Genomic DNA, 12,500 nt, shown 5'->3' on the forward strand with positions numbered 1-12,500 from the left:
TGTCTCCTGTAGCCCAGGGCTAGACTGTCTCCTGTAGCCCAGGGCTAGACTGTCTCCTGTAGCCCAGGGCTAGACTGTCTCCTGTAGCCCAGGGCTAGACTGTCTCCTGTAGCCCAGGGCTAGACTGTCTCCTGTAGCCCAGGGCTAGACTGTCTCCTGTAGCCCAGGGTTAGGGCTAGACTGTCTCCTGTAGCCCAGGGCTAGACTGTCTCCTGTAGCCCAGGGCTAGACTGTCTCCTGTAGCCCAGGGCTAGACTGTCTCCTGTAGCCCAGGGCTAGACTGTCTCCTGTAGCCCAGGACTAGACTGTCTCCTGTAGCCCAGGGTTAGGGCTAGACTGTCTCCTGTAGCCCAGGGTTAGGACTAGACTGTCTCCTGTAGTCCAGGGTTAGACTGTCTCCTGTAGCCCAGGGCTAGACTGTCTCCTGTAGCCCAGGACTAGACTGTCTCCTGTAGCCCAGGGCTAGACTGTCTCCTGTAGCCCAGGGCTAGACTGTCTCCTGTAGCCCAGGGCTAGACTGTCTCCTGTAGCCCAGGGCTAGACTGTCTCCTGTAGCCCAGGGCTAGACTGTCTCCTGTAGCCCAGGGCTAGACTGTCTCCTGTAGCCCAGGGCTAGACTGTCTCCTGTAGCCCAGGGCTAGACTGTCTCCTGTAGCCCAGGGCTAGACTGTCTCCTGTAGCCCAGGGCTAGACTGTCTCCTGTAGCCCAGGGCTAGACTGTCTCCTGTAGCCCAGGACTAGACTGTCTCCTGTAGCCCAGGGCTAGACTGTCTCCTGTAGCCCAGGGCTAGACTGTCTCCTGTAGCCCAGGACTAGACTGTCTCCTGTAGCCCAGGGCTAGACTGTCTCCTGTAGCCCAGGGTTAGGGTTAGGGTTAGGGTTAGACTGTCTCCTCTGTAGCCCAGGGTTAGGACTAGACTGCTACCAGGGTTACTGAACCTGGCTGCCAAGAATGTCTTCCAGCGTTTCTTAACAACAAGCCTGGGCGGGAGGGAGGGATGTGGCAATGTTCGCTACCTCTAAAACAGCCATATCTCATGGGAGGAGTTTTTATATCCACTTTGCCCTCAGAGATATTGACACTGTGCCAAGAAACGTCCTAGTACATTCTCTCTATCACGCCAGAGGACCCTTCATCACGCTGCCTCGGAGCAGAGAAAGGGCTAGGGTTAGGCTAACTAAGAACTAAGGCAGAACATGGAACGATGCACCACGGGGCGCTGAGGTGACACGGGCCTGAGGTGCGACGCTGTCAACAAGCTGCTCTCTAGAAACGAATCTCAATGATCCTCCCTCTGCAGTCCTGCACAGAGCTGCCAAGCACCTAACCCTAACCCCGCACAGAGCTGCTACCTAACCCTAACCCTAACCCTAACCCTAACCCTAACCCTAACCCTAACCCTAACCCTACACAGAGCTGCCACCTAACCCCGCACAGAGCTGCCACCTAACCCTAACCCTACACAGAGCTGCCACCTAACCCTAACCCTGCACAAAGCTGCCAGACGAGCTCTGATATCAAATCCATGACTTGGAGCGATCTCATTAGTTTAATGACTTGGGTATCAGTTCCCCCGCTGCCTCTGTTCAGCACCAATGTGACTGAATGGGAGGGGGGTGAGGCACCAATGTGACTGAATGGGAGGGGGGTGAGACACCAGTGTGACTGAATGGGAGGGGGGTGAGGCACCAATGTGACTGAATGGGAGGGGGGTGAGACACCAGTGTGACTGAATGGGAGGGGGGTGAGACACCAGTGTGACTGAATGGGAGGGGGGTGAGGCACCAATGTGACTGAATGGGAGGGGGGTGAGGCACCAATGTGACTGAATGGGAGGGGGGTGAGGCAGCAATGTGACTGAATGGGAGGGGGGTGAGGCACCAATGTGACTGAATGGGAGGGGGGTGAGACACCAATGACACTGAATGGGAGGGGGGTGAGACACCAATGAGACTGAATGGGAGGGGGGTGAGACACCAATGTGACTGAATGGGAGGGGGGTGAGACACCAGTGTGACTGAATGGGAGGGGGGTGAGACACCAATGTGACTGAATGGGAGGGGGGTGAGACACCAATGACACTGAATGGGAGGGGGGTGAGACACCAATGTGACTGAATGGGAGGGGGGTGAGGCACCAGTGTGACTGAATGGGAGGGGGGTGAGACACCAATGTGACTGAATGGGAGGGGGGTGAGACACCAGTGTGACTGAATGGGAGGGGGGTGAGACACCAGTGTGACTGAATGGGAGGGGGGTGAGGCACCAGTGTGACTGAATGGGAGGGGGGTGAGACACCAATGTGACTGAATGGGAGGGGGGTGAGACACCAATGTGACTGAATGGGAGGGGGGTGAGGCATCAATGAGACTGAATGGGAGGGGGGTGAGACACCAATGACACTGAATGGGAGGGGGGTGAGGCACCAGTGTGACTGAATGGGAGGGGGGTGAGACACCAATGTGACTGAATGGGAGGGGGGTGAGACACCAATGTGACTGAATGGGAGGGGGGTGAGACACCAGTGTGACTGAATGGGAGGGGGGTGAGACACCAGTGTGACTGAATGGGAGGGGGGTGAGACACCAATGTGACTGAATGGGAGGGGGGTGAGACACCAGTGTGACTGAATGGGAGGGGGGTGAGACACCAGTGTGACTGAATGGGCCTCTATGAGTTGGAGCAGTTGTAGAATTCCGGCCTTTGAAGAAGTCTCAAGGACATTGTGTTGGTTACTGTACTTCTGTTACTGTACTGTTACTGTACATTGTGTTGGTTACTGTACTTCTAGAGATAATGGGTATTTTAGTGGGTCATACAGTTTGATGTTGGAAAGCTGTTGGTCCATCAGCAATGTGGAATGCAGAGATTAACCCCAACCCTGGCAAATTAACTAAATGAGTAAATGTTCTTATTTTTATAACAAGATTTCCCTCCCATAGATATGAATGTGCTGTATGGTTGTGAACGTCGTCTTCTGAGGTGAAATAGTTGTTGTATGGTTGTGAACGTCGTCTTCAGAGGTGAAATAGTTGTTGAACTTCAACTCACATTTGACCTCGGTAACTCTGACAAAAAAAAACAAAGAACAAAATCGGTATGAAGGGAAACATCTGCTAACCAAACCCTGAATGTTTGTAGATGAGGTCTTTGTTGTGTGTCAAACACGCCTACGGTATGTTGTTTAAGCGTGTGCTGTAGGCCTCAACCCTGCGTGGCTGTTAGCAGGGTGCGAGGAAGACGCCCCTAGCCACACAACTACGTGCGTTCAGAAGCCCGTATCTAACCACATGCTATTATAGAAGCTCAGTGGAGGGGAGCGCTGTTCACCACACACACACGTGTGCTGCCAGGTGATAGGCTGACTGGATGGTGTTCTGTATGCTTGAGGTCAAGTCGTTTTGAACCAGCTTGAAAAGTCAGGGTATCCGCGGTGTCTTGAAAAGTATTAAAAGTTGATAAATATATTTTGGGAAAATCAAGACCCTTAATAAGTATAAAAAATCTTATCACGATTTGATGAGGTCTTGAATTTTGTAGGTATTTTTCTGAATTAGACTCTGTCCAAAGAGTTTGAGTCCTAAAAACGTTTAGTAAAGGTTTGTGAATTTATTAGTTTTATTAAAAAAACAAAGATGAACCGGAAATTCTGTTGTATGATAGTGGTCTAGTCTATTGCAAACTAAAACTGTTAAGTTAAAGGTGTCACTGATGTAAACGGTTACAGCTCCAAGTGGCGGTGAGGTCTGGAAAAATATTGACAAGGTCTTTAAAAAGTCTTAGAAAGGTTTTGAAATTAACCTCAAGATTCCTGTATATACCCTGTCAGTCTTTTAGAATGACACGTCGACTGGGCCGAGCTGCTCTAACTCTGAGCGTACTGTGTGACATTGAAACACTTCTCATTATAATAGACACTGAGATGATGGCATGGATTATTTATTGACTTACAGCTTTGTATTTTTTTGCATCCTTCTCTCTTTTTCCCCCTCATCTCCTTTTATTGACCCCCCCCCCTTTCTCTCCATCTCTCTCATTCTCTCCATCTCTCTCATTCTCTCCATCTCTCTCATTCTCTCCATCTCTCTCATTCTCTCCATCTCTCTCATTCTCTCCATCTCTCTCATTCTCTCCATCTCTCTCATTCTCATCCCCTCTCCTAACACTCCAACTCTATAGAGAACTGTTAGAGCAAGTTGCTGAGTTTGAGAAGACTGACTTCAAAACCGCACATAAGGTGAGTGTCCTAGTCCCTCTAACATCCTAGTCCCTCTGACCTCCTAGTCCCTCTGACCTCCTAGTCCCTCTGACCTCCTAGTCCCTCCTCTGACCTCCTAGTCCCTCTGACCTCCTAGTCCCTCTAACATCCTAGTCCCTCTGACCTCCTAGTCCCTCTAACATCCTAGTCCCTCTGACCTCCTAGTCCCTCTGACCTCCTAGTCCCTCTGACCTCCTAGTCCCTCTGACCTCCTAGTCCCTCTGACCTCCTAGTCCCTCTGACCTCCTAGTCCCTCTGACCTCCTAGTCCCTCTGACCTCCTAGTCCCTCTAACATCCTAGTCCCTCTGACATCCTAGTCCCTCTGACATCCTAGTCCCTCTGACATCCTAGTCCCTCTGACCTCCTAGTCCCTCTGACCTCCTAGTCCCTCTAACATCCTAGTCCCTCTGACCTCCTAGTCCCTCTGACATCCTAGTCCCTCTGACCTCCTAGTCCCTCTGACATCCTAGTCCCTCCTCTGACCTCCTAGTCCCTCTGACCTCCTAGTCCCTCTGACCTCCTAGTCCCTCTAACATCCTAGTCCCTCCTCTGACCTCCTAGTCCCTCTGACCTCCTAGTCCCTCTGACCTCCTCGTCCCTCTAACATCCTAGTCCCTCTAACATCCTAGTCTCTCCAGCCAATGTGAACGTGTGACTTGCTGTTAAAACTGCAGTAGCAACATGATTGCTGACAAAATCATAAAACGGCACCAAAGGTTTTCTGTTCCTGTTCCAGGCAAACCAAGATATTAGCAAGACCAAGTTAGCGCCGTTGAATGAAGGAGGCGGGGTCTCTGAGTTACTGAACAAGGTGGCGTTGGAACCCTGACCCTGTTTTATTATATTTACTACATTTATTTATTTAGTTGATTATAAGAACCCTGGATGTACGGAGCTCTTGTTTACTTTTCTTCTTCAGGAGATTTCAAGACTACAAGAGGAGAATGAGAAGCTGAAAGCCAGACTCCGAACTCTGGAGTCCCACGTACGTCACACACACACACACACACACACACACACACACACTGACACAAACATGTAACTCTGGACTCCCACGTACGTCACACTGACACACACATGTAACTCTGACACAAACATGTAACACACACACACACTGACACAAACATGTAACTCTGGAGTCCCACGTACGTCACACTGACACAAACATGTAACTCTGGAGTCCCACGTACGTCACACTGACACAAACATGTAACTCTGGAGTCCCACGTACGTCACACTGACACACACATGTAACTCTGGAGTCCCACGTACGTCACACTGACACAAACATGTAACTCTGGAGTCCCACGTACGTCACACTGACACAAACATGTAACTCTGGAGTCCCACGTACGTCACACTGACACAAACATGTAACTCTGGAGTCCCACGTACGTCACACTGACACAAACATGTAACTCTGGAGTCCCACGTACGTCACACTGACACACACATGTAACTCTGGAGTCCCACGTACGTCACACTGACACACACACACACACACACACACACACACACTGACACACACATGTAACTCTGGAGTCCCACGTACGTCACACTGACACACACATGTAACTCTGGAGTCCCACGTACGTCACACTGACACACACATGGACACTCTTAGAAGAGAACGTTCCAGTCGGGTTCCTCCGTACCCATGTGGGTTCCACGTAGAACCCTTTCTGGTTCAGATTAGACCCTTCTGTGGATAACGCCCTACATGGAACACCAAGGTTCTCTCAGGGAGACCCGAAGATGCCTTTGTGGTTCTCGATAGCACCTTGTATGTGTTTGTGTGCCTCCAGAATGAAGACAGTTGGTCTGTGTAGAGTAACAAATGGAGTATTTGACCAGTGCAATCTTTAACATACGCACTAAAACATTCTCACAGTATCTCCCAATACACTCACATAACATTTGACTAGAAATATTTTTGGCAGCTTTTATCCCCGTGTACGGGCAAGTTGAAGTGATTGACAGCAGGAATCTAGTGTCCTACAGTCGACCCACCTCTCTCCTCCAGGCCATGAGCGCCATGGATGAGAAGACCACGGCGGAGAGGGCGCTGACAGACCTGAAGAAGACACAGGGCGAACAGAAGGTACTGTGTTAACAGCTTAACAACCTAACCCTAACCCTGAGTTTTTATTGATTTGTTTATAAGCTATGCATTTTATTTTTGCTTCTAAACAACGATTACAATTTCATTTGCTGTCGTGGAAATGACCCATCATGGTACGTATCAACCTGACGTCCTGTTATTAAGACTCCAGGGGCCCTATTATGCACTTCTTAACTTGCCGTCTTAAGTCTTAATTAAGACGCACCGCCGGGTTAAGACCTACCGCCACCCTTATTATGCGCTTCATACGCGCTACTGCTATTATGCAGGTGTCGCTAGGCGCCCACACATAAGACGTAAGACTCCCGTGCATATATTACTCATTGTGGGAGTGTTCATATGTTAATGAAGTGCGCTAGGCGCCCCTGCTATTATGCGATCTGACTTTGCGCCTAGCGCTAAGAAGTGGTTTGAAAAGTTCTTAGGCGCTAGACTTCATGCACGTTTTGAAACACGAGCGCGCCTCCGCGGTTTGCGCATGCGCGCCGACCGACTTCTTAAGAAGTGGGTCAGCGCGCATGCGCAAACCGCGGAGGCGCGCTCGTGTTTCAAAACGTGCATGAAGTCTAGCGCCTATGAACTGCATAATAGCATAGCGCTTATGACTTAACGCAGCCGGTTCTTAAAGGGAATGGCACCTGGCACGCTGATTGGGTTGATTGAGAAGACGCCCAAAACACACCCATGACTAATTTCTGGGCTTAGCGCCGGGTCTTAGGCGACCACTACCGCACACATAATAGCAAAGTGGCCTTGACCACGCCTCCACGTCTTAAGTTTAGATCTACCGCCTCGTCTCATTGCTTAAGACTTATGAAGTGCATAATAGGGCCCCAGATCTGTAGACTGTGTGTGTGGGTGTCCAGGGTGTGAACCTCAGCGTTGTGCCTCTAGGGGGCGCTGCGTTCCCAGGAGGTGGTCAGCCTGGAGGCCACGGTGGCGTCGCTGCAGCAGGACCACCAGAAGAGCCTCAGCGCCCAGGCCGCCCAGCAGCAGGACCTGCAGGAGCACCTGGTCTCCGCCAAGCACGACCTGCTCAGGGTGCAGGAGCAGCTGGCCCTGGCCGAGAAGGTGGGGCCCCTGACCAAACCATACCCTACTGTACCCTAACCCTACTGTACCCTAACCCTGACTAACCCTAACCCTGCTGTACCCTAATCCTACTGTACACCTCAGGGTTCGACAGTAACGCTGTTTTACTTGCCCAGGGCAAGTAAAACATTCGCCGGGTTTGTTTGCGCGAGCACGACGACGCTGCTAGATCCCGGATATGTTTACCTGTGTGCAGGAAGAACAACAGACCCTAACCCTACTGTATGGATGCAATTACAGTGTATGGTATCTGAATGGTATCTGGAGTAATTTAACAGTGTGTGTGTGTGTGTGTGTGTGTGTGTGTGTGTGTGTGTGTGTTCAGGAGCTGGACAAGAAGTTCCAGCAGACGGCGGCCTACCGCAGCATGAAGGAGATCCTGACCAAGAAGAACGAGCAGATCAGAGACATCAGGAAACGCCTGCAGAGGTGAGAGACCCCTGACCCTGACCTCTGACCCTAACCCAGAGGTGAGAGACCCCTGACCCTAACCCAGAGGTGAGAGACCCCTGACCCTAACCCCTGACCCTGACCCTGACCCAGAGGTGAGAGAGGAAACTAGAACCCTGTGGATATTATTCATGTCAGTCTGAATGCTGTGATTGTAAACATGGTTCCTCTGCTCCACGGCTAGCAGCTTTCCATCTCACATTCCTCCTCCTCCTTTCAGATACGAATCAGATGAATGAACCCATCGCCTCGCTCACGACACACATGGATGGAAGAAGAAAAGCGACAAGGGGGTAAAAAAAATGGCCCAAACCCACCAGGGAACCATTTACTCCACCACCCCTACCAGAGTAGGCTTAGACAGAGGGAGAGGGAGGTCACCAGGAGGTCAGATGCTTCTAGGAAACACCCAAACGGCTTTAGAAAAGGAAGGGTCGACCCGGGTCTGACCAGCCCAGGACTAAAGCCTGAACTCCAGTCTGCCCTAGTTTAGTTTCCCCCCTCACTGCACTGACAAGGTGCCTGCAAGTACCTTCATGAATCTAAGAAGGGCTTCTCTTAGGGTCGGACCAGAAGAGACGTGCCTGAAGCCCTCATCTGGATCTGGCTGCATATTTCCATGACGTCCATCATCATCATGTCATAAATTCATATCTCTGGAGCTAGCAACGTAACATTCATGTGTATTCAACAAGCAACAACAATTCATCCTGTAGCTTTAAGGTTCATGAGTAGTTGTGTGGCTGATGGTCGGGAGCACAGCACAGCATAACATCCCACAAGATCTCCAGCCCATCTTTAGGATAATTTGGAAACGTTTTACATTTGTTACTCGTTTATTTAACTTTCTTACCATTTCTACTCTCTGTCATTATAGCATCTCCAAGTATAGGAGCAGGGGACGGCATCATACACATATTTCCCTACACCACTGCATATATATATATAGAGAGAGTATATACATGTATACTACATATATATATATATACATAGAGTATTTTTATGAAAACAGTGAGGTATACTTTGTCCTTAATCATGAGGGTGATGTGTGTGTATGTGTGTGTATGTGATGCTGTCTGTGACATAATGCTCTTGTAGAGTGTGAAGAGAAACAGGACTGCCTGTGTTATATTAGACGTGCAGATGTTTGTATTGTTGGTTTTGGAGTAATAAAAGCTGTTACCTGAATGGAAGGTTGTTGGTCCTCCCTTATGTTCAGTGAACCATGTCAATGTTACAGGACGTCAATGACGTGACGTGTACATTTTGTGTCCGAATGTAATATTTTCTCAAATTAACAATGAATATATATATACATTATGTTAACTAACACTATTTGCTCTCCTTTATTGAATACACAAAGAGTTTATGGTGATTTTTTACAAATTCAGGCACTTTGAGCTCTTTAAATGGTTGAAAAGTCATTCGGTACAACCGTCCGAACACAAATGCAACCAGCTAATGTGCCATTAAAATATCTAAAATGATATTACAACTATTATATAAACATTCTGGCATGATTTTACAAGGGTTTATAACAATATACTGCAAAATGGTTAAGGATTTTTATGTAGAAATGTTTGCTTTCCTCAAATCACATTTGTCACAAAATATTAATTTCACTGATATCATTCGGAGCAACCAAGGCACCATTTTGGATCAAATCAACTGTGAGGCCAAATCAAATCAACTCATGTGAGGCCAAGCAGAGGCTGGCTGGCTGTAACGGTTTGACAATCAAGGGCAAGATATGAACAGAGGGAGCAGCTGGCATACCAACAACCCAGTCTCGCAATTTACAAAAATGTTTGCGATTTTGTCCAATGAATGAATGTGAATGGAGAATCGAATGTTGTCGTGCCGTGTGCATTGTCTCATTGAGATGCATTCAGAACAATGGAATCGAATTCGGCGGTGCGACAAAGTGTGCATTGGGCTTGAGTCCTAACCCTATCAGAGAAACATAGAAATTCATGTTATTTTGGCCACATACAGTACATACTGTATCTCCATGGGTCTGTGAATAATGCTGAAATGGTGTGTTCACATTGTGGCAGTGGCACATGGAATCCTGTTACCATAGAGATATACATATTACCTTAGAGATATACCTATTACCTTAGAGATATACCTATTACCTTAGAGATATACTATTACCGTAGCTATATTACCTATTACAAGAGATCCATGTAAGTATCAAAGTTGATAGAGTGAAGAAGCCATTGACTTGTGGTATGTGGAAGAAGCCTCACCCAAATACATACCTAACCCACATACATACCTAGCCCACACCCATCTTCATACATCTTCATTGGAGCCTTGAGGTGACAGAAAGCCTCATGAACAGTGACAGGGTTCAGCTGCTGCGTTCAGCGTTGCCCGGGGACGTGAGTCTGAGCGTGGCTGGGCGGGGCCTAGGCGGGGCTGGGCGGGGCCTGGCTCCCTGCCTCTCTATATAAACATGACCGTTAGGGTAAGACTCTCACAGTTAGCTTCTCCCATCATCTCAGCATCATGCCAATGACTCTCTCAATGTCGTCTTCTAGGCTGTCCGGGGCAGGGGGGGGTCTGGGCTACTCTGGGAGCCTGGGAGGCTGGGGGGGTGGTGGTGGTGGAGGGATGGGCATGGCCCTCCGCTCTGGAGGGGGCATGGGGCTGGGGGGGGCGGGGCTGGGGCTGGGCTTAGGAGGAGGCATGGGTGGAGGTGGAGGCTTTGGAGGTGGGATGGGGCTGGGCATGGGCATGGGCATGGGTATGGGTGGAGGAGCCGGTGGTGGTGGTGGAGCGCTCATGTCCAGCGCTGCCTTCTCTATGGGTCGTACCATGGCTACGGGGGGGATGAGCGCCGGGGTGTCCATGGCTGCTGCGGCCTCCGCCCCCCCCCTGGCCCCGGTGCTGTCCCGGGCGGCAGAGAAGCAGACCCTGTCGCTGCTGAACGAGCGCTTCTCGGGCTACATGGCCAAGGTGAGGCTGCTGCAGCAGGAGAACGTGGCCCTGGAGGCCCGGCTGGCCCAGCTGACCGGGGGGGCGGACGTCTCCTCCTCTGGCCCGGGGGGCGACGCCCCCCCCACCACGGCCGAGTACGAGGCCCAGCTGACGGACCACCGCCAGAGGCTGGAGAGCCTCACGCTGGAGACGGTCAGGCTGGAGATCGAGCTGGACGGGGTCCGGGGAACCGCCCACGAGCTGAAGGCCAAGTGAGTGTGTGTGTGTGTGAGTGTGAGTGTGCGGGTGTGTGTGTGTGTGTGTGTGAGTGTGTGTGTGTGTGTGTGTGTGTGTCGTTGTTTGAATGCTTATGTCAAGTTTTAGATGTGTGCCAAACAGCTATTCTGAGAGTGTTTATGTGTTTATGTGTTTATGCTTTTTTCTGTGATGCAGATATGATTTCGAGCAAGGGGTGAAGTTTCAGCTTGAAGCGGACGTGGCTAGCATGAAACGGGTAAAACTTCAACTTAATCAAATAATCAAATTGCACAATAAGACTTGTGTCTACTTTCATGAGACAACAAAACACTTTGCAGTAAGTACGTACTTACATGTTGATTAACCCTATACATATATGGTATATATAACCCTATATATATGTATGTACAGGACATTGACATGGCCTCAGACCTGCGCATTGAACTGGACGCCACACAGTCAAGCCTGAAGGATGAGATGCACTTTGTCTCCAAGACTCAGGACGAGGTAACACACTGTAACACACTGTAACACACTGTAACACACTGTAACACACTGTAACACACTGTAACACACTGTAACACACTAACACACTGTAACACACTGTAACACACTGTAACACACTGTAACACACTGTAACACACCGTAACACACTGTAACACACGGTAACACACTGTAGCACACTCTAACACACTAACACACTAACACACTGTAACACACTGTAACACACTGTAACAGACTGTAGCACACTGTAACACTAATGTATTGTTGAATGGGAAGCTGGGAGAATGAGTTTCCAGTGATCACTGTGCTTTGGAATATGCATGGGAACGCTTGTGTGTAGAGAGGAATGCTGCTGTGGGATGTTTAACATGACCATAGATGTATGATGATGCAATCATATCTCAAAATACTTTAATGTTAAAATCTACATATGACACTGCACAAGATAACGGCTCTACACAAGATAACTGCTCTACACAGGAGTGTTGCAATGTGAAGGTAGTGGAGGGCCACACGTCTGACTAACGTCTGATTCTGCAGGAGCTGTTCAACCTCCAGTCCAAGCTGGGCAGCGTGTCCACCGACACGTCCGTCTCCATGATAGAAGTGGACATGGGGAAGTCCTTCGACATCGCCTCTGCGCTGAACAAGCTCAGAGAAGATTATGAGAAATCTGTCAGCCAGCACAGAGAGGAGGCAGACGCCTACTACAAAATGAAGGTAAAACACTTAAATTATTATTATTGTAATTATTATGTGTAGCTATACCTATCACAGAGTGTGTGTGATGGTGACAGACAGAGTACAGAGTACAGAGTGGTCACCAGACAACCGCTATACCCTCCTCCTGTTTTGAGCGAATCTAAAACTTCAAATGAAACTTCTGTAAG

At 49.3% G+C, this 12,500-nt stretch overlaps 2 protein-coding genes across 2 annotated transcripts in view; both read left to right on the top strand.

Annotated features, from left to right (window-relative positions):
- Positions 1–8,268, top strand: part of lztfl1 (leucine zipper transcription factor-like 1) — an 11,953-nt gene extending 3,685 nt beyond the window's left edge. Inside the window, exons 4-10 of the mRNA XM_080547179.1 lie at positions 4,180–4,237; positions 4,996–5,070; positions 5,179–5,244; positions 6,283–6,360; positions 7,276–7,452; positions 7,799–7,902; positions 8,144–8,268. Of these exons, the coding sequence (XP_080403305.1) occupies positions 4,180–4,237; positions 4,996–5,070; positions 5,179–5,244; positions 6,283–6,360; positions 7,276–7,452; positions 7,799–7,902; positions 8,144–8,162 (577 nt within the window). The 3' untranslated portion in view covers positions 8,163–8,268. The remainder of the gene's footprint in view (positions 1–4,179; positions 4,238–4,995; positions 5,071–5,178; positions 5,245–6,282; positions 6,361–7,275; positions 7,453–7,798; positions 7,903–8,143) is intronic.
- Positions 8,269–10,437: 2,169 nt separating this feature from the next.
- Positions 10,438–12,500, top strand: part of LOC308172748 (thread biopolymer filament subunit gamma) — a gene marked incomplete at both ends in the record, with an annotated part of 5,988 nt that continues 3,925 nt past the window's right edge. The window contains 4 exons of the mRNA XM_080547699.1: positions 10,438–11,120; positions 11,302–11,362; positions 11,518–11,613; positions 12,151–12,330. Of these exons, the coding sequence (XP_080403825.1) occupies positions 10,438–11,120; positions 11,302–11,362; positions 11,518–11,613; positions 12,151–12,330 (1,020 nt within the window). The remainder of the gene's footprint in view (positions 11,121–11,301; positions 11,363–11,517; positions 11,614–12,150; positions 12,331–12,500) is intronic.

The sequence above is a fragment of the Nansenia antarctica genome (genome assembly GCF_963989245.1).
Source record: "Nansenia antarctica genome assembly, chromosome: 17".
NCBI lineage: Eukaryota > Metazoa > Chordata > Actinopteri > Argentiniformes > Microstomatidae > Nansenia > Nansenia antarctica.